We start from the raw sequence: 24,444 nt of genomic DNA on the forward strand, positions 1-24,444 counted from the left end.
AACCTCCTTTCAATCAAGGAATCTTTGGCGTCTCACATATATTTGCCTTTTCTTCACATATTTGACTGCTTTTTTTCTTCCAGTGTTAGTACCTACTATTTATATTCCTATTTATATTATACTATTGATAGTGCCTATCAGAATGCTATCAGAATGACCTTTTCGCTAAAAGACAATTTACGTTGACTGACACGAAAGCAAAGTGCAAGCCAAAAGACAATTCAGCTAGATGACATAAAAGCAGATTACCCACTCAGCAGAGAGTCAACTCAGCTGTACGACATAAAAGCAGAATGAACAAATAGCAAGACGTCTGGAATTGTGAATAGTCTGTTTGATTAGAACACCTCATTAGCCGGACGTCAAACGCCCACACCAGGCCACGGGTGCGCAAAATAGAACAATAATTAAGTGATGTACTGAGTTAAACTCACCCGTCAGCGTCGGTTGACTCAGGTCAGCAACCCTCGCAGAGACGACGTTAGGTATTTATGAAACCTGATCTTTGCTAAGATCTTAAGGCCTAGGCACACATAGTGTCAGCCTAAGATGACAGCGTGAGGTAGGTGGATGAAGAAAGTGGAAGACCGTGTGTAGTGGCAAGCTCTCGGGAATGCCTTTGTCCAACAGTGGACGCAAATAGGCTTATCGATTGACACACCGAGAATGCAGCGTCGCGTCGCGCGGCAACGCGTCCAACGAATCTTCTAGAAGTAGGAATGGAAGGAATTGTAATGTATGGAATGCATCGATGTATATGGATGGGCCCTTCGAAGATAAAAACGCGCTCAAAAAGTCAAGAGAAATTGCAAAAGTCTCTTGACTTTGTCAATGACGATGACGTAAGATTCAAGCGTAGGTATTTTTGCGGACGGAATTGTATGGAAAAGGCTAATCCATATACATCGATGATGGAATGGCATAGCGTGGATTGGAATTTGGAACTAAGGCTGAGATCTATAGAGCGCACTTTGACTTTGCTCAGACTTAAACACTGTTAAAACAAGACAACGTGTACGCGCGCCTGTATTGTGACACTCTGATTCCTGTCATACATTTGAATCATTGTGTTTGTTGCAGGCTTAAGAGTCGTTTCAAAAAGTCATTGCCGCGAACGAGATACAGACAACCTCGATGACTCAAAGGTTTTCTTTGTTGCAAATTTTAATCAACTATGGTGTAAATAACATCTACATTACATAGATAGATGTATACATTTAAGATAGCTGGCAGTGAGCAGTGGGTTCCGTATCGAACAATAAGGAAAAACAAAACAATTTAAGAAGGGCAAAAACGGCAAATTGGACTCATCTACTCAAGTTGACCCTCTGTCCTTTAGCTTCACAGTTCATTTCCTCTTGAATAACTAGATGATGCCCGTGACTGCGTCCGTGTGGATGAAGGTTTTTAAAAATCCCGTGGGATAAAAAGTAGCCCAAGTAGTAAGTACCCATGTCTGGGATGCAAGCTATCTTGGTACAAAATAGATTGTGCCCGTGAATTTATATAGGTATGTGGTTTTAGATTCTATCCTCCGTGAGAACTCTTTAATTTTCTGGAATAAAAAGCAGCCTTAGATGCGCTTCCCCGGAATACAAACTAAGCTACTCTGTACATCGTCACAATCAGTGTAAGGATGGACACGGTCCATCTGCAAAGTGGCATCGGCGCGTCTAATAGCGCGAGCCCATCTCGTAGAGGGATGTTCGCATTTGTATTTACCATTTACATCATTTTATATTGGCCTGTTTCATGAATAAATTTTTACCAGTATGTTTGCAGTTGGGTATACAATCTCTAAAGTAAATTAAAATAATGGGTAATTTATGCCATCCCTTTCATAGTTCCTCCATACTGAAAAGTGACTAGATGAAGAAAATCATGTCACTAGAAGAATGACTGTGGAAGGAAAAAAGAGGAGAGGAAGACCAAAAAAAAGGTGGATGGATTGCGTGAAAAAGGATATGTGTGTAAAAGGAGTGGAAAATGCGTTATAGTATGACAGAAGTGAGTGGAAGAAAAAGACATGCCGACCCCACATAGCTTGGGGATAAAGGACAAGAAGAAGACTAAAAGTGACTAGATTTAGACCTGTCAAGTTTTGTTTAGGGGTTCTGTACATAATAACTCAAAAACTAAAATATCCCCGACACAAAAACCTCTATAAGAAAACTAGAAAGGAGCTGATAACTTTCAAAGGGCTGAACCGATTTTCTTCGATTATAGCTAAGAACATTCTCGATCAAGCCACCTTTCAAACAAAAAAAAAAACTAAATTAAAATCGGTTCATTCGTTTAGGAGCTACGTGCCACAGACAGATACACAGATACACACGTCAAACTTATAACACCCCTCTTTTTTGGGTCGGGGGTTAAAATTAGCCAAGCCCAGACGTAGGTATATCTCACACAAGAAAGGTCGAATACGGGTTTGCTGCACTCGCACGGGTGTAAGCTGTAATTTAACGGAGGGTCCACGCGACGGCGGCGCTTTATCGCGGCTATCGGCAGATTTGTGGCGGCGGCGCGGCTAATCGCGCGAACCCATCTCGTCGAGGGCTGTTCGCATTTGTATTTACCATTTACAACATTTTATATGTTACAAAGAATACTTTTTTACCTGACTCTGCGGCATGGCAAGAGGAAGGGTTATGATTTTAGCAGTCTATGTATGTATGTGCGTATGTTTGTATCCAGATTCTGTGTGTTCCACCATAGCGCCTAAACTACTGGGCCGATTTTGATGAATAAGGTGTCAATCGATTCGTCGTAAAGGTCCGGGTGACAAAGGCTACATTTTATTCGAAAAAAATTGACCTAACGGATATTAGGTGAAAAAAGTGGGGGTCTCAAAAATTTTTTTGTTGCTATTGTATCGAGTGAGGTGTCAAATGAAAGAGGAGAAAATTTTGAGTTCATAAATATAAATGTACTACAACATTAAAATATATACTAAGCGACAGAAAAACAATTTTACTATAATATTATTTCAACGTTTATTTAGAGATCGCAGTCGGGTTTTATAGTTTTCAACTTTATCTTGTTTACCAGTATTGTTGCAATTTAGATGATTACTAGCTTATGCCTACGACTTCGTTCGCGTGAACTACACAAATTTCTAACCCCTATTTTACTCCTTCATATTATTTTGTTGTTTTTATATTTATTTTAAACAATATAATTTCTTTAATATTGTGATTTTCAATTTTGCTTGAAAATAGCAGTCAAAGCTTATTTCGATGTAAAAAAAATCCCCAGAATCAAGAAAGGACCCAAGTGTTATTTGGAACGTAAAAACATTTATTAAATCTCGAGTATTTACTTTAATCAATTCTTTTTTTGTCTTGTAATTTATGATTTATCATTTGAAAAGTTAGTAAAAAAGCAAGTTTTACTACGTTACAAAGTTACTAGGTTTCGAAATTTTTGCTTGATCAAGTTACTCCATTGTTCAGCAACGCCATCTATACGTAGACCCGTTACATCACTTGAACAATAACTTTTTGTTTGTGTGAAGTGCCTGTATATAACACAATACATTAGTGTGCGTGACTAGCACGCGCGTCGCTCCAAGTCAATATTTACGGCACCGTAGTCATCAGCCTCCATAGCTCAGGGGTTAGAGCACTGGTCTTGTAAACCAGGGGTCGAGAGTTCAAATCTCTCTGGGGGCATCTAATAATATGGTTAGTTCCTTTTTTGGTTTTTTTTTTTACATTTTGTAATGTTTTTCAATTACGTACCTATTTAAAATATTTTTTTTTTTTAAATAAACTTACCTGATTTCAAGGATATTTAGAAATCCTTGAAGCTTAGTTCGATTACATTGTAAACTCAGTTTTATAGAATGGATTTATAGATGGATTCAGTTTTATTCATTAATCGTAATTTGATTAATTAAATCTGACACGTTTATGATTGAGTTGAACCTTTTCATATTTTTTTTGTAGAGTCTCCTTTACCCGACTGCGGCAAAGCCAAAAGGAAGGGTTATGATTTTAGCAGTCTATGTATGTATGTATGTATGTATGTATGTGGGTATGTATGTTTGTATCCAGATTCTATGTGTTCCACCGTAGCGCCTAAACTACTGGGCCGATTTTGATGAATGAGGTGTCAATCGATTCCTGGAGTTTTATATCTTTGCCTTCATGTAACATTGATAAGGAAATTGAATTTTAAACTCAAAGTAGCACCAATGTGCTCGTTTGCTCTACTTAGATTTTTTTAAATGTAAATAAAACAAAGGTATGTTCACATAATGGTTTTTGTTCCGCAGCGGACTGGGCGACGGAGTGCGTGTCGCGCGCGGAGATCCTGCGACTCATCTACCAGGGCCGCTTCCTGCACAGCTCGGTGACGCTGGGCGCGCTCGGCCTGCCGCTCGGCCGCACCACCGTCATGCACCTCGTGCCGCGCGAGCATCTGCCCGAACCCAACTCACACGGTGGGTGCACACCTTTATTTGCTTACTTAGAGCACGAACAATTGAGCAGTTACAAACAGAGTTACGGGTCCAAAACAGGATTAAAAACATGTTTACAAGGGTTACAACTGTTTTTTCTTAATCTCAAACATGTTCAAAGCACTTGTTTTTGAAACATATTTTGTTTTGAGCATTTTTTTTAAATATTTTTTTTTGTCAAAACTAAAGTACTGGTTACAAGACATATTCTGACTCAAAGACATAATTCTAGACATGTTACCGTTCATATTAGATAGCGTTAAAATTATGCGGAGTGATAAGTAACTCCCTCACGCTCATAGCCGCATGGGACGGAAATCCAACACGACTGGAAAGAGATCAGACGCAAGAGCCGACGGCTTTGCGTGCTCTCCGAGGCACGGGGGTGAAACTAATGGTCAAATATCAATTTCTCGACTTGCCCCTTTTATAATATGGCGGGTCTTATACTAATTCTCTTTACGGAACTTTGTCTGTCTAAGAAGTCATAAAAATATCTAGTACACTAATCTTTAAACTAATAATTTTACAGAAGTGCGATGGATTTGACATTTAACCAAGTACAATATCCGCATTTCCCATACCTCTACCTTTTCCAATCCGAATTCTTGTAAGTGTTAATCAAAATTTGTTCCTGCATATTAAATAACAAAAGTAATATAATATGTACTAGAATTTAACTAAAAAACATGATTTTGTTACTGTAGTTCGTCTGTAGGTACAAAGACTTAGAACTCTTAGTTATATTACTTACATATAAATAGGTAGATAATCACTTTTTAGTTTTTTGTTATCTTCGAGACTTCGAATAAGATACGATACACATGTATTACACCTACCTACTTATTAAACGTAATATTTTGATATACTAAATTGAATGTTATCATATTTTAAAAATCTACCTTTTTCAATCTAGTTCCTCTATATAACTCGAATTTTTCCTTTACCAATGAAATCAATTTTAATCCTTAGACACTTTAAATGTTTTTGGAAAACTTAATTAAAATTCATAATGATTTTTGAAAATAATATATTTCTTTTCTCAATTTCAGATCAACGACAAAAAAGTAAAGGCGGCTCGAGCAGTTGTTGTTCGGCGTCCTGTTGCATATTGTAATGCGTGGTGCGAGCGAGAGGGCACTACACCGAGCGAGACGGGTGATACGCGACGCGGACTATGTGTTCACACTCAGTGATGTAGAGTCAGGATTCCATTCGCCCTAATTACCTTAGTGTTACAGTACCTTTACGGCTAGTGTTGCCAGGTTTTAACCTCGAAAATGTAATCAGGGAATTTGAAAATGTAGATAGGACTTACTTAACACTGTAAAATAAAACGGGTGCGACATTTTGCTATAACGTGAAACAAGCAAATAAACATGTCATTAAAGTTGGTGTATATCTGCCAGGTTGTATAAAAGTCGTACGTCGGGATTTGACAACTTTATACAAATTGGGAAGATTAACGCTAAGGTTTGACTATCATTAACTCTAATGCTGCGCTCACTTTACGTACGTTTTCGTATTAAAATCCGATCGTGCGAACACGTACGAAAAGACACGAACGACACCTACCGAATATTCAAGTACTATGAAGCACTCACACTGGACGCCAGTTAATCTTACGTACGACTAACTTGCATCCAGTGTGCGCACTTCCATAGTAGTTCAGTACATAGATCGTTCGTGCCTGTTCATACGTGTTCGCACGACCGAATGTCGTATGAAAACGTATGCAAATTGAGTACAGCCTCACTGTCCTGTTTATTAACTTGAAAAGCTATACTTTAGGTTAGCCGCATTTCGGATGCGTTTTTGTACAAATTTGACTCGTGTGAAAACGTACGAACAATCCTGACCATCCAAGTACTATGGAAGCGCGCAGACTGGATTAGTCGTAATTACACTCAAATCTGTGCCCTCCCACAGTACTTGGAAGATCGGGATTATTCGTACGTTTTCGCACGAGTAAAATTCGTACGTTTAAGTGCGGAAACCAGACCAGAAAGAAAAAGAAAAGAAGAAAGAAAGTTAAAATTAGTACGGAAACACATCCAAAGTGCGGCTAGTCAGGCTTTGACTCGTACGAATATTAATATAATCAAAAGATGCAAATAGGGACGTCCCCAAACGGTTACAACTGGCAACACTGTATACAACTTGTGATATTTTTAAAAGACTCGCTTCTATTCTATAAGACAACACCCCTTCACTATTTCTTTTTTATAATTTCTTTCCTTACTAAGCGCTAGCACCTTACTTTCGGCCATTTTCCAGTTTGCACAAATTGTATAAAAAAATTAAATTAAACGCACATTTCGAAGGAGTTTTTAAAAATATCGCAAGTGCAATTATTCGTTTAGGAGTTTTTCGTCATCACAGTGAAAATTAATTCAGAAAAATAGCTTTACTATACCTTGTTCGGGGAAACAAGTTACTTGTAATATAGCGTTATTTCATTCAATTGTTTGAAAATAAAAAGGACAGGAGACCGTTCAAAACTATCGGTGGGCATCACAATTCACAAACTTAAGCTACTGACTGACAGACGATCTCAATTTTTATTTTCCTGTGTAAGTAAACGCAATGTTACTTTTTTATTAGCCAATAGCGTTTGAGCTTTATTTTTTTCTGGTTATAACTTGTTTCCCCGGCAGAATATAAAGCTTAAAGCGTATTGCGGGAGAGGCGAAGCGACGTGGCACGTCTTTTTTAAAATGCTACAAAGTAAACCGAAAACCTATACAATATACATCTCTCTTCTATTTGTATAAAACAGTACTGTGACATTTGAAATTTTGGGAGAAATACTTCTTGAGTGCCTACTCAAAGTGCACTCTGCAAGTTTTTTCTAAGTGCTCCCTACACCTAGAATTTTTTTTTAAATGTGGGGTGCACTTTTTTTGGAGAGAAATTTCAATCGGATCGTCACAAACTTACATCTACGTGAACAAAGTTGCGGGAAACAACTAGTAATATATTAAATTGTATAAAAAAAAACATACTGTATTCACTATTGTTTTGTTGAATTTACCTATTGCTAAGCAACATGATGTACATTAATTAATGGAATAAAGTTTACTTTGACCTATTGTAAAAAATACGCGTCATGTCAGTTCGGGACTGCCGCAATGTGCCTTGAGCCTAAGTGAATGTATAACTCACCGCGTAATTTATAGCTCATTATAGAATTATCGTGCTGCCGAATATAATATGTTTAAATTTAGTAGGATATCTATATATGCATGTAATGAAAGAATAAGAAAGGATGTCTGTACATTGGAAAGAAAGAGAAAATGGAAAACGATGATAAATATAAAACACGTATTAGTAGCCATATAGTAGTACAGTTAGTACTACCACTTTTATAAGTCGCATCGTTAATGTTCGTTTGCGCAGAAAAGCGGAGCCTAACGCGGACTAAAACCGAATGTACGCCAATGAAATACAGACCTTATTGCTAGACGTTAAGATTTAAAACACAAGAACAAAGACTCTAAATTCTCGCTCTAAATTCGCGCGTACAAAACATGGCGTTTAGGCAACGATTAATAGCGAACCGACGCGCGCTATGATTGGCTGAAATAATTCGCGACATTCATAAATAAAATATATTATAGTATATAACATAATATCTCTATTAATTTTATTTTTCATGATTACTTATATCTTTGTTGTGAGATCTCTTAGAGAGGTAAGTTCTTCCCTGTCCACTTTTCTTCTTTTTTCTCCTTATTGCTACAACTTTCTGGTAAAAACAAAAAAATCATAAATAGATAAAGATTTCTGCGCAGGTATATCGGCGTAACTTACAAAAGTGGTAGTATTGTATGTATATATGGATGGGAGGTTGATGTATTTCAATAAAAGCAGAAAAAGCATTTTTAATCATATAACAACTTGTAATTTTAAATCAATTCAATAATTTGACTTATGGATTTTCATGGATTTTAATGCAATTTTAATTTTAGTTTCTTGTTTACGAAAAAAATCTTAAATTCTTAATACTTATGATGGATGGTAAAATGAAATCGTATGGGGACATACGATTTCATTTATATTGTTAGCGAACTTATTGGGCGAGTGCGTCGCCTATGGGGCTTATGTACACTGAAAGATAGCCATGAGCTTGTCATTTGACACTAATTTTTAATCCATTGAAGGTTTTCTACGAAAAAAATATATTAATATCACTCAGTGAAGCAGCAATGTAAAACCAACCTATGTCAAATGAGTTTGACGGCTATCATTTACACACAACCCTAAGCCTAAGGCACGAGCCGTCACCGACCTCAGTGAAACGATATAAGTATCGCTTTACAATTAAAATTCTGTATTGATTTGCCTTATATGAAGTGGTTGAAATCGTTGGCATCAGCTAGTATGGACTATGGATTAAGGATATACATCATTTACGTATGTGTATCATTGTACCTATAGATAAAAAAGATGGCGTGATTCTGACAGATCGTATCGGCTTGCGCCTGCGTACACGCAGTCGACAGAGTAAATTATATTATTGATTAATTAATATTATTAGTATTATTTAGGCCATCTACATGAATTTATCTATTATGACGTTGATACGGAGATATTTATAAAAGATTTAAAAATGACAAATTATGTAGCGAAACTGTGTCGCGGTTTAGCTATCATACAGAGGGGCAACGCAGGCAATAATGCTACCTTAACGTGGGTGTTTGAAAATTTCAAAGACCATGACTTGTGCGTTTAAAAAATTAACCGTAACCGAGTTTTATGTAGTAGTTTATCCAAGTGAGCCCTGCTGGGTGCAAGTGCATTGTCCTCACTGTATGATTGCTAAACTGTGACTGCATGAAGTGTGTAAATTTCTCTCGTTTGCATTGTAAATAGTGTATTTGATATCTATCTGAGGGACTATAACGGGCTATCAACTTTCCTTTGTGATAAGTTCTCGCAATACTTGGATTGTTTTTATTTGTAAAGAGAATTAAATAATCGCTATTTTACCGCGCTAGATGTAGCTTGTACTGTATGAAGTTATAGCGGCTGACTGGCAGCATGTTTATTTTTCTAATGCTGTTGTAGCCGAAAAGACGACGGCCAAAAATCTTACTTATTCAAGCAAAATCATAAATTCAAAAAAAAAAAAAAAATTTTTAATCATTATTTTTGCAGGTTTTTGTCCTTTTTCATAATGTCAGGACCCATCGTATTAAAAAAAAAAACACAAACAAAAAGTTACATTAGTAACATTAGTATTTTTGAAGTTTCATTTCATCTTTTTGGCTACAACAGAGAATCAAAAAGCGACTGCTTATTGGAAGATGTCTTTATAAATTCTTAGCGATACAAAAAATTATAAAATACAGTTCAATGGATATTTTGAATACGTTCAAAACGGCCGCTTCCGACTTAAATATGTGTGCTAGACTCGGTCTTATAATATTTTGTAACATTTTTTCTATAGTTTTATTGTATCTCAACGCCTCCTAGCCATTGATCTTAAATGCAAACTAGATTCACAATCTTAAAAAGTGACCACAAAAATTACGTTCCATTCCACAAGTACGTGCATAACTGGCAAATAGGGAAATTTACCTAACTGTACGATTACTGTACTATGACACTGGTAATATATTTCTTTTTTAAACTTAATATTTAAAATTAGAGGATGCCCGCGACTTCGTCCGCGTAGATTTAAGTCAATTACAGGGACGCAAGCTACCTCGGTTCCAAATTTCATACAAATCGGTTAAGCGGGTGGGTTTTTGGGAATCCCGTGGGAACTCTTTGATTTTCCGGGATTGAAAGTAGCCTATGTCCGTCCCCTGGATATAAGCTAACCCTGTACCCGTCAGAATCGGTTAAACTGTTGGGCCGTGAAAAGGTAGCAGACAGACAGAGACACTTTCGCATTTATAATATTAGTATGGATAGATGAACTGTGCCCCTTAAAAATGCCTTACCGCTTCTTTCTTTCACTACTTACATGAAATTAAAAAGATAGGAAACGTGAACACAACAAAAAGGCCTAATCAAGACGAAAAAGAGAAATATAAATGATGAAATTTCAATTTTTTAAACGGTCTTTTCCCGTCATTTTTTTAATGATTTTTTCATTTTTGTGAATCAGTTTCAATGCAAGATAAATGGCCCTAGTGTTACCAGATCCCGAATGATTATTGTAAATAAATATCGAACAAATGCTTCTTATTTTTAATTTACATCACACATTATGTAACTGCCTCAACTTTTATTGGCGATTTATTTAGGCTACATATTTTATATTGGCTTTAGAGTTGTGTAATTATTTTTTGGCTAAGCCGTTAATTTCTTCCTTTAGTTGATAAATTAGGGAATCCTTGTTGAAATTATTATAAATCGCGTTATTTAGAACTTTGAAAATCCATCCTGACGTTTAGCAAAGATGCGATATATTTTGTGATATAGTACAAATAAAATTATTTACACATTGAGACAGAAAAGATCATGGGCTAAGTGAAATTCTTTTCGAGCAGTATTAAGTGGTAATGAAAATAGTTGAAAACGCGTCGATTTTGTTGTCAACAAAGAAAAAAGCGAACAAATGTTGTTACATTTGCTTTGAGAAGTGAACTGAGGAAATTCTTGCCAACTTCAAGCAAAAAATGATTAGGAAAAAAGGAAATAAAAATCTAACAACATTTGACTCGATGTTTCCGATGCCGTATGACTGTTTTCTTTTTAATTTTTATTTTTGGTTATACTCTGTTTAGTTTGTATGTATGTATTTTGTTAAGTTGTGTAAAATACCTAGTTAATAATAATTAAAGTAAATTTACAACGTCACACGCATGTTTTATTTTTTGTTCTTGCTTCGCCATCCTTTGTACATAGATAGATGTTGCTTTCGCGAATTGGAATTTCGAGTTTATGGCCGGTTCACATCGATCGAGTAGCATTACAATCCAGTAATCCATCCAGCGCTGTACTAGTATTTGAATAAAGTGAAACAGCGTTTGACTTTAGCGAGTAATCCAGCTCAGTAACTAGATAAGCAATCAGCATTCTTAATCCAGTGGGATTTGATATGTGGTATCCTGTCCAGCGCCATTCCAATGTCGACAATGTTGTTAATTACGATAAATATTAAAGGACTAATTATTGTAGACAACGCCATCTATGGATGATGCCACTTATGTAATATATTAATTTTTGAAAAAAAATCAGTGTATTCAAAGAATTTATTGATGGCATTCACAATATCATAACAATATTGGCACGCATCCAATCATGTAATCCTGCATTACCAGAATTACCACGCGATATTGATAGTCTGTGTTATCACCCTCAATCTAGTCCAACGCTACAATGAACCTACTGGACTCGGCAACTGTTATAGCGAACAATGTGAAACGGTCATAACATAGCCGCGCTTTTGTAAACATCTCAAACGTGTAAAGTCGGGTGTAAACGTAGTTGGAATGGCTAAGGTGATGTTGTAGGCAAATAATACGATGTCTTCAACGTATTTTAATATTTCCATAGACTATAATATAAATAGCTCTTAAATTTAATCGAGTTAATGAAATAATTGTTTCTACTACCCGCTAATAGAATAAGTTGTGTCACTACCAGCTCTAGGACAACGCTCCATCCTTTAATTTATTACAAAATATTAGTAAATTTAATTAAAATCGGTTGTGTAGGAACTTTAAGGTTTTCTTTGGTTATTAAGCATTTAGGCCATTTCACAATACGACGTCGCACCTCAATGCGTTTCCCAAGTAAAGTTCCCACCGCAAGTATTGTGAAAGGGCCCTTACAGTAGCTACCTGGCATGAAAGATATACATCGAACCTTAGAAAGAGATAACGGTTTCGTAGAGCGTTGTCTCTGTCGTTCTGACATCTGTCAAACGTCACATAGGTTACAGAGACGAAGCTCTATGAAGCCAAAAATCTCTTTCTAAAGTTCGATGGTCAATCGTTCCCGCCGAGTAAACTGTCAAACTAATTCAGTAAAAAAATAAAATAACGAGAGATTCCGCTAATTTTTAGCTCATATACTTATACTTATTCTAAACTTATATGTTTTACCACAGAAACTTAAGGCGCGGTTTAAATAGATGTTAAATCCATTTAACCCATACAACGCACATGTTTAACGTCAGTTTAAACCACACCTTGAGTTTTAGTGGTGAAACCGGATATTTCTAGTCTGAATTATAGTTCTATCAATTTTTTTAATATTTAGGTCTTTCTTAGTCACTGTGTAGAATTATCTAAATAACTAGAGCTTGGTTTTCGTATATATCCTGGCGCGGACGGTTTGAATGTCTATGTCGTCATCTTATAGGAGGATACTAACGCACAACGTTTAGGTTACGTTATAAAATCTATATATACTATAGTATAGTATATATAGATATAGTGTCTATAGTGTCTGTTTGAACGAGCTAATCTTCGGAATGGCTAAACGCATTTTGACGGGACTTCCACAGACAAGTAGAGGATTAACTAAGGAGTAACATAGGCTACTTTTTTAACCGACTTTGAAAAATGTAGGAGCTGTGTTTTTCTACCTATCTACTGATATCTCCGAGATTTCTGAACCGATTTGCGTAATTTTTTTTTTAATCGTTTAATTCCAAACGTCAATCGGAATTTTTGCCTTTGCCGTTTTTGACTAAAAAAACTTATATCTCAAGCAAAATTCATTCACCCGCCTCTCTCGGGGTGAGGTGACTGAGGAAAGGAAAGGATGACACGCGCAGATAACGTTATTTCCTTCGTCTGTATTTTAAGCTCTCAGCGATTCCATGAACGGGGCTCTTAATATAGTGATCTCCTTAAGCGGTAGTGACACGGGGCGGACGCCGCGACGAAATGTAAATAAACGATATCTTTTATTTAGTCGAATCTAGAATTACAAATTAGCTTAAATATTTTTCATAACCGTTGTATGTGGTTTGTCTAACATATTATGAAAACCATATTTTTTCATATTAATTAAAAATTAAAGTTGGGCGTCCACTAGCCATAGTTAGTTACCTATTGGCTTTGATATGCACCATTTTACAAGCACCCATATTTTGTGTCTAAACTCTTACCATCAAAAATTCAGGATTTTGTGTAAGTATTTAGTTTTTCAAAGGACAATGAATACAAAATTAGGTGATAGGAATTTAATACGCATACAACGGTTACTAACTGTAATAAATTTCAAATACTAGGTGTCACTTGTATAACAGGTTTACTTACATATTATATAATTGTTAATAATAAATTAATTATAACGATGTTGATTATGATCATTTCGGTTACTAAATTAACTTCTTGTCATCAGAATTTTAACGAATTTAACGAAATTAGGGAGAGCATCAACGTTTTTTAATGCCCTTTTTTTAATAATTTTTAATCTGTTTTGACTAAGTATAAGTAACCATGTTTATATGGGTCCCTGACCTGCAATAAAAAAAAAATTATTTATTTATTAGATACACTACAACCAATAAAGTGGGGGGATCTTATCTCCCAGTCATTATTAGGAAGGTGTGAGGCGCGTGGTAGGTATATCCTCAAAAGCGATGACTGGTAGAAAAAAGTTATTGGCGCCGATTCTGTTGTCTTTCTCTACACTAAACTTTAGAGTATCTGCATCTTTTTCTTTTTAATGTTGCTAAAAAAGGACGGAACACAAATTCTTAACTAACAACCTCGTATTTTAGAGCTACTCTACAAAAGACATTATGCTCAAGACTGGCACCTAAAGTCACGAGGTTTGACAGTTTTAAGATAAGCTTGTAAAAGGACAGCCTTTTCTTATTATATTGATAAGAAAAAGATGGGAATACATTAAAATTTAGTAGTAGAATTTGTTGATCACTAAGCGAGTTAAATTCGTTAAAATTAAATTTTATTTTTTAACATGGATCGTGAGAAATAAAAGAATAAATAAACTTCGATATTCCAGGGTAGTATGCTTCGAGTCGCGAGTCGGTGTAGATAGCGGATTTTGTAACGGACAGACGGTTGGTTGTACAATTATAATTACATACCTACATTGTTTGAGAGCATTGAGTTTCGATGGGGTCAAATAAAATTTTAAGAATGTAACAAAATGACTTTTATTAACCCTTATTATGTATAACCCTTAAATTTTTTTTTTTTTTTTTTTTTATTAACTATCAAATATTGAACGTATTACAAATGCTTTTAACACAACAAAAAAACCACTAAGGTTTAGTATGTTGCTTATCATTCCGTCCATTAATCGATTTTGGGTATAGTACTTCCATAAATAATATATACATTATTTATAGAAGCACTAGGGAACATTACAAGATAATAATTTGTTATTTCTAATTTTTCAAAAATGGGAATTGTTAATATTTGTTTTGAAAGTATGATTTTAACTTGTGTTTAAAGTTAAATTCGGTAAGTCCTGACCTAAAAGTATTATCTAAACTATTTATTAGGCTATTTATTAGTATTATTATTATATAATTACGATACAATATTATATTAAAAGGAACGTGACTAAAACCCGGCCTTATCTAATCTGTCTGATCTAATATAAATTATCGGACGAGTGTGATTCGGACTCACATACGAAGGGTGCTGTACCATCGTACAAGAAATCTCAAACCAGCAGTATGTTCGCTCCAACAGTTGTACAAGTTAATAAGTTGCAAGTTAATAGGAGATAGCGCCATCTATGACGTAATTTAGTAAACATTATTTGTGTTATAAGACATACTTTAGCAAATTTCATGATTCTAGGTCAACGGGAAGTACCATATAGGTTTTGATACAAGATACCCTTGACGGATCTTGACAGACAGACAATGAAGTACTCCTATAAGGATTCATTTAAGGCACGGAACCCTAAAAAGGAAAATATACATAATAATAATCATAAAATCTCAACCCATCGCCAGTCCACTATTGAGCACGGGTCTTCTATCAATGCGGCGCGGCTTTCATCTTCTACGCTATTACCAGCACAAGATTTGAAGCTAGAGTAAGCATTATTTAGGTAGGCACCTATTTATTGGATTAATGAACAATGAGCTAGTTCTCCTGAGGTAAGCAGTGCTTTCATGCCTCTATGGCCTCCACGCCACTGGCATATTACATCTTGACGCGCGCTTTAGCCTTTGTTTGAATAGTAGGTAAGTCCATGACTCATCGGTCTATGTATAGTTCGCGACAGGTCGAGATGCCAATCGGGGTATGAGGCGGGGGACGCTCCGCACAACCGCACGTCGCCCGCACCGGGTTAGTGCGAGGCGTCCCCTGGCCTCATACTCCGATTACCATCTTGATCTGTCGCGAAACATACATTGCATGGCACTCGCTACCGTGGGTAGGCGAAATAGCAGGAGAGAAGGAACAGCGCTCGGTCCAGCTCTATCTCGGCCGCGGCCAGCGTGCGCAGCCTCGCCTCCGCCGCGCTCACCGCCGCCAGCTCCGGCGGCGTCAGCGTCTCCAGCACCTGCCGGAACATGGGAGCGAGGGAATAGAGCGCATCATCATAGTACCTCAACCACGTGATAAACTGAGAGTGAGGAAATAGAGATCTGGCCTCAAGCACCTTACTCAAAATGAGAGTGAGGGGAATAGATTGCGAAAATCTCCCTTTTATCAACAGCTGTACAATACTACAAGTTCATAACGCATACCACCATCTATGACGTGATTTAGTAAATATTATTTGGTCGTGAATACTAATTTTATGTGTGATGTAACCACAAATTTACGGTTTTCGGATTTTACTTGTGCTAGAACACCTACCCACATGCCAAATTTCATGATTCTAGGTCAACGGGAAATACTCTATAGATTTTCTTGCCAGACACGACAGACGGACAGACAAACAACAAAGTGATGCTATAAGAGCTCCGTTTTTCCTATTGAGGTACGGAATCCTAAAAAAGGAAACACTCACATCATCAATATTCTGCTGTGGTTCACCGCGCATCCTCATCCCGTGCACTATGGAGCGCACGCGGCGTTGCTTGTCCAAGAGTCGCGCGTGCGACTGTCGCACGTGTGCGCCCACCGAGATGATGTTGTGTAGCGCGCGGTAACACATCTCGCGTACTGTGTGTGCTACCTGACGTACAGTACAAAAACCTCATTAAAATAAGCCAAGCCAAGAAGCGAGATATCGCGGACATACACATATTAATATAGAACGCGACAGGTTGAAATGGCGATCGGGGAGGGAACGCGCCGCACACCCGCACAGCCCCTTTTTTTTTTCCTCGTGAGGAAAACCCGTCATGGATACCACCGACCACGGGGGAGCACGGTGGTAATGTCGGACTCCTACTGACTAAAAACCTCACGAAGTTCCATCCCACCGCTAATGAGGGAGCACAAGGGACCGGAAACACTTCGTTACTCCGCCAGCGGATGTCCGCCTCAGCAGACCCACCACTGGGACCTGGGAAACTACGTGCCCCCAAACACCTAGTTAGAGGCATTCCGGAACCACAGCACGCCAACACACCCCCCCCCCCCAACCCCCCCCCCCCCCCCCCCCCCGCACAGCCCCTGCGCTAACCCAATGCGGGCGAGCGCGGATGAAAGAAAGAAAATGCGTTTATTTGTTGTTGGTTTCACAGATAAAAATAAAGCATACAAATGTACATTTTCATCTGTGACACCACCCCAACAGCTCAGCATTATGTCCTGCATCACATGCATTGCAGGACGCTGATTTTCAGCTGTGATCCGGATGACGTATATTTTTGAAGTCAGCAAAAATATTGTGACTTATAACATTACTTTCATAATAAAATTGTAAAGTACACTATTATAACTGGGTCCCGATAAGTTTGCACCTCACTGGAATGCGGAGCCTCTCCAACTCAACCGCTCACCTCCCGGAGTCGTCTTGTCGCGTCGCATACCGTACCTAAAGGCCAGTGTGACGTAGGCGAGGCGAGGTGCAAACTCTAGCTTGACCGAGTAGTACTACACACGTGCGATATTATTATTGTGCGATAGTTATTATCGCACAAGTGCAGTAATACTTTTAATGTGAATAATATGACCGCCTATAAATCAAGTATTTTGAGGCCACTATTTTTCATAGAGGTCATACGTAATTATAATACGTACTAAAATTATCACCGGATACTTCTTCTTTATTTAATCAAGCTTCTTCGATAAACAAGTGTAAATTAAAAATTTATAACACCCCCCACAAGTGAAGATTACAGTAATAACTAGAAAAGAGCTGATAACATTTGAACGGCTGAACCGATTTTCTTGGATTATAGCTTAGAACACTCTCAATCAAGCCACCTTTCAAACAAAAAAAAGCTAAATTAAAATCAGTTCATTAGTTTAGGAGCTACTATGCCACAGACAGATACACAGATATAGACGTCAAACTTATAACACCCCTCTTTTTGGATCGGGGGTTAATAAAATAATATGTACCTCATAAATCTTAACGTGGTATAAATAAATAGCTTTCGCCGTTCCGCCAGCAGAGGCCGCTTTTCTCATTGGCTGAAAAAATTTAAAACAAATTCAGTTGTTTTCTAATTATTATCACGATGTTATCATTTTATTATTATGATAATAGTACAAAATACATTAATATCACCTGTACGCTAATAAAATGTTCTTCTAGTAGTTTGTAAGTCAATTCTTTGCACTCTTTGTTGGGTAACATTGCATTCTTCTGTATATCCTCCTCTTCTATGTATTTCTTGGAACGAATTAACCTGTCATCATAGCAATAAATAATAGTTATTTACGTTGCAAGTGCGCAAAGTATACAATTATAGTCGAAGCGCAAAATTTAATATCTACCAGAGTCTTAGAAATTATTATATGTGTATAGAGGAGAATGGCGCGGACTTCGTGCTTAGAAATAATTAAAAATAGCACCAAGAGTTTAAATTTCAATGCGCCCATATATCATACAACGTTTTTCAATACATTTTTGATACTACAATTAATTTGAAAATCCACTGTTAAAACCACTGTTATTTCATAGTTTTAAGTTTTCACTTCTGTCCTTGCTGACTGCCAATTTTTTTTTAATAAAAAAATATTTGTCTTTCTTTCTACTTAGCGTTTTCCCATCTACATTTTGCTGCCCACTTTGCTCGATCTTGAGCGTCCGATATACGCAGTTTATTGGCTCTCAAGTCTGCGTTCACGATGTCCAACCAGGAAAAATATTTGTCTCAATTCACCTAAATATCCTGTGCGCCTTGGATCCGAGTCGCTCGGTGACGGTGTGGTCCAGCAGCGCCTCCAGCAGCTGGTCGGCCGCTCCCCGCGCGCACACGGCGTACTGCCCGCCGCCCGCGTCGCCGCACCGACGCACGAAACCCGCGCCGTTCTCCTCTACACACATAATACATATAAAATTTTGACAAATGAGGTGTTGAGACAAAACAACACAAGGTAAAGTTGAAAACTAAAACCCGACTGCGATTGTCATAATAAACGGTGAAATATTATAGTAAAATTGTTTTTCTCTCGCTGGATATAGGTATTTTAATGGTGTAGTAAATTTATATTCATGAACTCATTCTCTCTCATTTGACTCAACTCTCCTCTTTCATTTGACATCCCACTCGATACATAGCAAAAAAAATTTTTTGGAGACCCCCACTTTTATTGATGTAACATCCGTTTGGTCAATTTTTTCGTATAAAATGTAGCCTATGTCACCTGGACCTTTACGACGAATCAATTGACACCTCATTCATCAAAATCGACCCAGTAGTTTAGGCACTACGGTGGAGCACACAGAATCTGGATACAAACATACATAGACTGCTAAAACTATAACCCTTCCTTTTGGCTTTGCCGCAGTCGGGTAAACATTGGAGATTTCCTCAGGTTTTAAAAGCCCACTCACCGATAACTCGAAGGTACTGGTCGATGTGTTGCTGCAGCAGCGGTTTGTCGGCGAGGCGCCGCGCGTGCTCGCGCAGGTCGATCGCGGGCACGGGCGTGGACTCGGCCGCCCAAGGAGACGACGTCAAATACATTTGCTCCAGCATCAGACGCATTAATTCACCCGCTGAAAATATATTTTTTATTTTAAAATTTTTTCTCTCTTCATATCTCTTCCATCTGCGATCAGTCCTTGGACTATGAACAGATTTGAGGACCGTAAATGTTCTAACAGTTGAGGCTTCGCACATCCAGCGATGTGACATCCCTTCAAGATGAAGTATTACTATGTGCTGGCCAATCTTGTCCTCTTAAGGCGGAACGTGCTGTAACTGGCATCCAGAAGTTGGACTGCTAGACTGTTTTTATGAACCTCAAGTCTCTGTTTGTAGGCCTCAAGTAACGTGTCTATTTCCTCCTTTACTGTGGGGATTTCTGTTTATTTTAAAAAAACCTTTTTGGGTTCGACTTTAGAAATCTTTTTCGGACAGAACTAGCGCACATAGGTTAACCAATAATAGATAGCAAATTGATTAGTTGTTTTGAGGTTATATGGAAATGTACTAAGTACCAAGTATAGTTAGTGCCATAAATTAATAGCTCTATTCCCATTTACTATATATATTATGATATTCCAAATTTCAGCCAAATCCGTCTAGTAGTTTTTACATACACACAAACTTTCGCCTTTATAATATTAGTGTGAAGTGTGATTATTGCACACGTGTGATACTTATTACGTGTATTACCACACAGATGGCAACCTACAAAAACCGTACAGTAATATCTTATTACGGGACGAGTGCGTTAAATGTTTTCAAATGTCAACAGGCACGGCTTGACACTTTCCGCTAGTACGTGGCTAGTATGGCCACTCTCCGTTTTATTTAAATCCTTTGTTTACAGCTCGTATATTATTTGCGACTCGATTATAATTTACTACTTTGCGCACTGTTAATATGGCTAACTATTATTTGCTTACCGTTTTCATCAATTCGCCTCGTGATAGCTTTTATCATAACATCATCCCGAAAGTCCAGGTGAAATCTGTCATAGTTCACTTTCCAGTACACATCTGGAAGCAAAACAGACATCACCCACTGCACAGGTACAACATAAAATAGGGGTTTGAAATTTGTTGTCCACACGGACGAAGTCACGAAGACGAAGCTAGTTAAACATAAGGTTGAACTTGGACTGAAAACATGAAAAATATTGTTCTGGCAAGTGTAGTACGAGTATGATTTTCTTTTAATAACTTTTTGTTTTGACAACCTCGCTGGCGCAGTGGTAGGCGCAGTGCTCTTATTAGTGGGAGGTCCCGGTTTCGATTCCCGGCTGGTGAAATTTGGAATTCAATCATTTCTAAATTTTCTCTAGTCTGGTATGGTGGGAGGCCACAGCCGTGGCTAGTTATCACCCTACCGGCAAAGCCGTGCCGCCACCCGATTGAGCATTCCGGTACAATGCTGTGTAGAACCCAAAGGGGTATGGCTTTAATAAAAACTGCCATACGCCTTCCAGGTTAGCCCGCTTCCATCTCAGACTACAACATCACTTACCACTAGGTGAAATTGCAGTCAAGAGCTAACTTGTATCTAAATAAAAATAAAAAAAACTGGTCAAGTGCGAGTCGGACTCGCATACGAAGGGTTTCGTACCATCGTACAAAATATTTTAATATTTTTATGTTCCACATAGCAAGTTAATGACAACAGCGCAATCTATATGTGATTTAGTAAATTAAAATTTCGTGAATACGTTCAAATTTTTTTGTGATGTAACCACAAATTCTGTTTTCGGATTCCTTCCTTTACTTGTGCTACAAGACCCACTTACCTACCGAATTTCGTGGTTCTAGGTCAACGGGAAGTACCCTATAGGTTTTCTTGACAGACACGACGGACGGACGGACAGACAGACAGACAGACAACAAAGTGATCCGGGAACAACAGAGTGATAAGGGTTCCGATTTTTCTTTTGAGGTAGGAAACCCTAAAAAAATGCACTTACTATCCTTCACATCAGCCAGGTTGCTGGCCACAGCCTGCATGAGCTCCCTCATGTCCAGCTCGGGGGCTTTGGTCTCGGCTGCCACGAGCGTGGGCACCTCGCTGCCTTCCCGCAGCTCTGCCAGCGGCGCCTGCTGTATGTAGCCCGCTGTGACCAGGCTTATGAACGTGTCCTTGAGATTCATCAAGTTTAGATTCTTTTCCTGGAAGTATGTATAATTAAAAGAGAAAATTAATCATAGTTTAGTACAAAATAATAAGTATTGGTGTTAAAAAAAAAATGTAAATTAAAAAAAAATTCAAAATTCAAAATATTTTTATTCAATTAGACTTTTACAACTTCTTTTGAATCGTCAAAAGCATCTACCACTGGTTCGGAATGCCTTTCCTACCGAGAAGAACCAGCAAGAAACTCGGCGGTTGCTCTTTTCAATTTGATATACAATATTATGCCATATATAAAAGCAATTGAAGTCCCGCAACAAAGTGATCCTATAAGGGTTCCCTTTTTCTCTGGAGATACTAAACCCAAAAAAAGGAGAGTAAGAGAAAAGAAGGAATGCCTGCCTTGACATCTTTATATGATTTCATGATGGTGACTAGTGCGCAGCCAGGGGAGCTGGTCTGCTGCAGCAACTCTTCCAGCCTGAGAAGCCTATATTGGCTCCCCAGCGCACTTGCCTGAAGTCATCACCAACCTGGGTGGCCAGCTTGAATTTTAGAATGAGCTCAGTTGGCTGGAGTGATACAGTGGAGTCACAGCAAAGGTCTCATGTACAATGGGGGACTATGTCTAAGTGCAGAGAAGAAACCCAGGAAGAAAGAAGAAGATGTGTACTTTGTCATCTTTGTATTTGTTCATGACGGTGACCAGCAGAGTGGTGGCGGAGCAGCTGGCCTGCTGCAGCAACTCCTCTACCAGCATCTCCGCCTCGCTGCCATACTTGCTCTTCATTTGCAGCAGGTACCTACAATTTATAACAAAATTCTCTTTTATAACAAAATTCCTCAGCCAATTTTGGACTTGCCTTTACACAGGTTCAAAAAATCTATTAAAAATATGCTCCTGAGAAAAGCATATTATACTATCGAAGATTATGTAAATGATAAAAAAGCGTGGATTTGACCTCCAATTCGCTCCAGCAATGCGCAGGACTTCAATTGCTTTTATACATGGCATAATATTGTATATCAAATCTTTGAAAAGAGCAACCGCCGAGTTTCTTGCTGGTTCTTCTCGGTAGGAAAGGCATTCCGAACCAGTGGTAGATGCTTTTGACGATTCAAAAGAACTTGTAAAAGTCTAATTGAATAAAAATATTTTGAATTTTGAATTTTGAATTTTTAAAAGACATTAAACTTTTGAAGCAGTGATAGCCTAGTGATTAAGATGTCCACCTTCTTTTTGCGAGGTTCGATCCCGGGCACACACCTCTAACTGTTTGTTGTGTGCAAAGTGTGTGTTTGTGTGTGTAAAGGAAGTTCTCCATAATGTTTTCAAAGGCATGTGAAGTCTATCAATCTGGGCTGGGTCAGCATGGGAGTATGATTGAATTTCAACTCTCGGGCATGCAGGTTTCCTCACAATGTTTTTCTTCATCGTTGCAGCAAGTTGTATTTGATTTGTTTAAAGCACACAAAACTCCAAAAAGTTAGGAACAGGATTTATCTCTTAAAGTGTGATGAGTATTTTTATAGGTTTAGCTAGTATATTTTATAAGAAACCTGAGCCCAAAAAAATGACTTTACCTTGGATATCTTATGAGTAGCAGTATATTTTCAGGCAATAGTTTGTAATCAACTATCACATCCGTGCCCTCAAAAGTAGCTAAATCAAACTTCAGTAAGGTCCTCAAGCTGTCTATAACCTGAAATTAAAAAGAAATATAAATTGTTATTATAGCCATGATGACCTCAGTCTCCTGTTGGAAGGATGGGGGTCGATCCCATTCACTCACTTCTAACTTCTCAAGAGTTATTTGGTTTTCACACTTAATATTATAAAGGCGAAAGTTTGTGTGTATGTGTGTTTGTGTATGTTTGTTACTCCTTCACGCAAAAACTACAAGACGGATTTGGCTGAAATTTGGAATGGAGATAGATAATATCCTGGATAATATTCTGATTTATTACGATTCATATATTATATCAGATATCCTGATAAAACCTGGACTTCAGTAACTTGTATATAACTTTGAAACAGATAATAACTTTATTTTATCTGATGACTCGCGCCAAGTAATCCAGTGACCAGTGCCCAGTGGTAATGCAATATAGTCTAACATGGAATCGGGAAACTTAAAAGAGATAGGAAAGTTTAATTAAACCCATATTATCCCTTTTCGATTTCTACTCAGTGTAAATAAGTGTACCTGAGTTCGAGGAAGCCCCGTCGTCTTCACAATCATATTAATGGGTTTACTTCCATATATAAATAGATCGTGGCCGACATTTTGCACAATTTCGCCAAAATATCGATGTAGAACTTGAGAAACCACCCGACCGAGTTGATGCGACATATTTCTATGATTAGACCAAATACTGCTGTAAATAATAGCTCAATTGCAAGTAATGTAAGTTTAAAATATAATTTAATACAGCTTTTTATGAAGTATCAATCATTCCAATAGAAAATATTTGTTTTGTTTATTAACCAAAAATAACCTCAAAAAATCAAAATACCTACTCTTTGTTGATTGTCAATTGTCATATTGACAATGTCATTTGTGAACCGGTGATGTAATAGACAATAGACCATGGACTTTTTTTTTTTCTCTCGTCTGGCTTTACAAAGATAATTAGCCAATGTCACAAGTTAGGGAAACAGTAGTATAATCAGAGATGTGCTACCTAAACATGATTGTGCACTTCAGATTTAATTCCCTGCAAAAATAAACTCTGTTACATTAGCATAAAGTCCAATTTCTAATACAATTATGCTAAGCGGAAAAACGAGCCGAGCGAGAGGTCTATAAATTGGATTGTGTCACTGTCTAATGGATTGCAAGCATAAAAAAATATTTTCTATGGTACGAATTATGATGTAGCTCACAAAGTTCTTATTCAT

General features: G+C 37.6%; 2 protein-coding genes and 1 non-coding gene across 3 annotated transcripts in view; 2 read left to right on the forward strand and 1 right to left on the reverse strand.

Moving 5' to 3' along the window:
- Window positions 1-10,079, forward strand: part of LOC123876427 (ubiquitin-like protein 3) — a 191,144-nt gene extending 181,065 nt beyond the window's left edge. The window contains exons 3-4 of the mRNA XM_045922686.1: window positions 4,280-4,447; window positions 5,518-10,079. Coding sequence (XP_045778642.1) covers window positions 4,280-4,447; window positions 5,518-5,582 — 233 coding nt within the window. The 3' untranslated portion in view covers window positions 5,583-10,079. The remainder of the gene's footprint in view (window positions 1-4,279; window positions 4,448-5,517) is intronic.
- Window positions 3,602-3,674, forward strand: Trnat-ugu. Its single transcript has one exon. It is a non-coding gene; the product is annotated as a tRNA-Thr (tRNA).
- Window positions 10,080-15,317: 5,238 nt separating the features above from the next.
- LOC123876414 (DNA-directed RNA polymerase III subunit RPC3) lies at window positions 15,318-24,057 on the reverse strand. Its single transcript, XM_045922663.1, has 11 exons — window positions 23,750-24,057; window positions 23,127-23,245; window positions 22,216-22,345; window positions 21,379-21,580; window positions 20,348-20,440; window positions 19,328-19,492; window positions 18,654-18,807; window positions 18,056-18,176; window positions 17,887-17,958; window positions 16,382-16,549; window positions 15,318-15,928 (listed from the first exon to the last, which is right to left on the reverse strand). Exons 1-11 carry the CDS (start codon window positions 23,894-23,896, stop codon window positions 15,791-15,793), a joined length of 1,509 nt encoding a protein of 502 aa, XP_045778619.1. The 5' UTR covers window positions 23,897-24,057; the 3' UTR covers window positions 15,318-15,790.
- Between the last annotated feature and the right edge of the window lie 387 nt (window positions 24,058-24,444).

The sequence above is a fragment of the Maniola jurtina genome, chromosome 21 (genome assembly GCF_905333055.1).
Source record: "Maniola jurtina chromosome 21, ilManJurt1.1, whole genome shotgun sequence".
Taxonomy (NCBI): Eukaryota; Metazoa; Arthropoda; class Insecta; order Lepidoptera; family Nymphalidae; genus Maniola; species Maniola jurtina.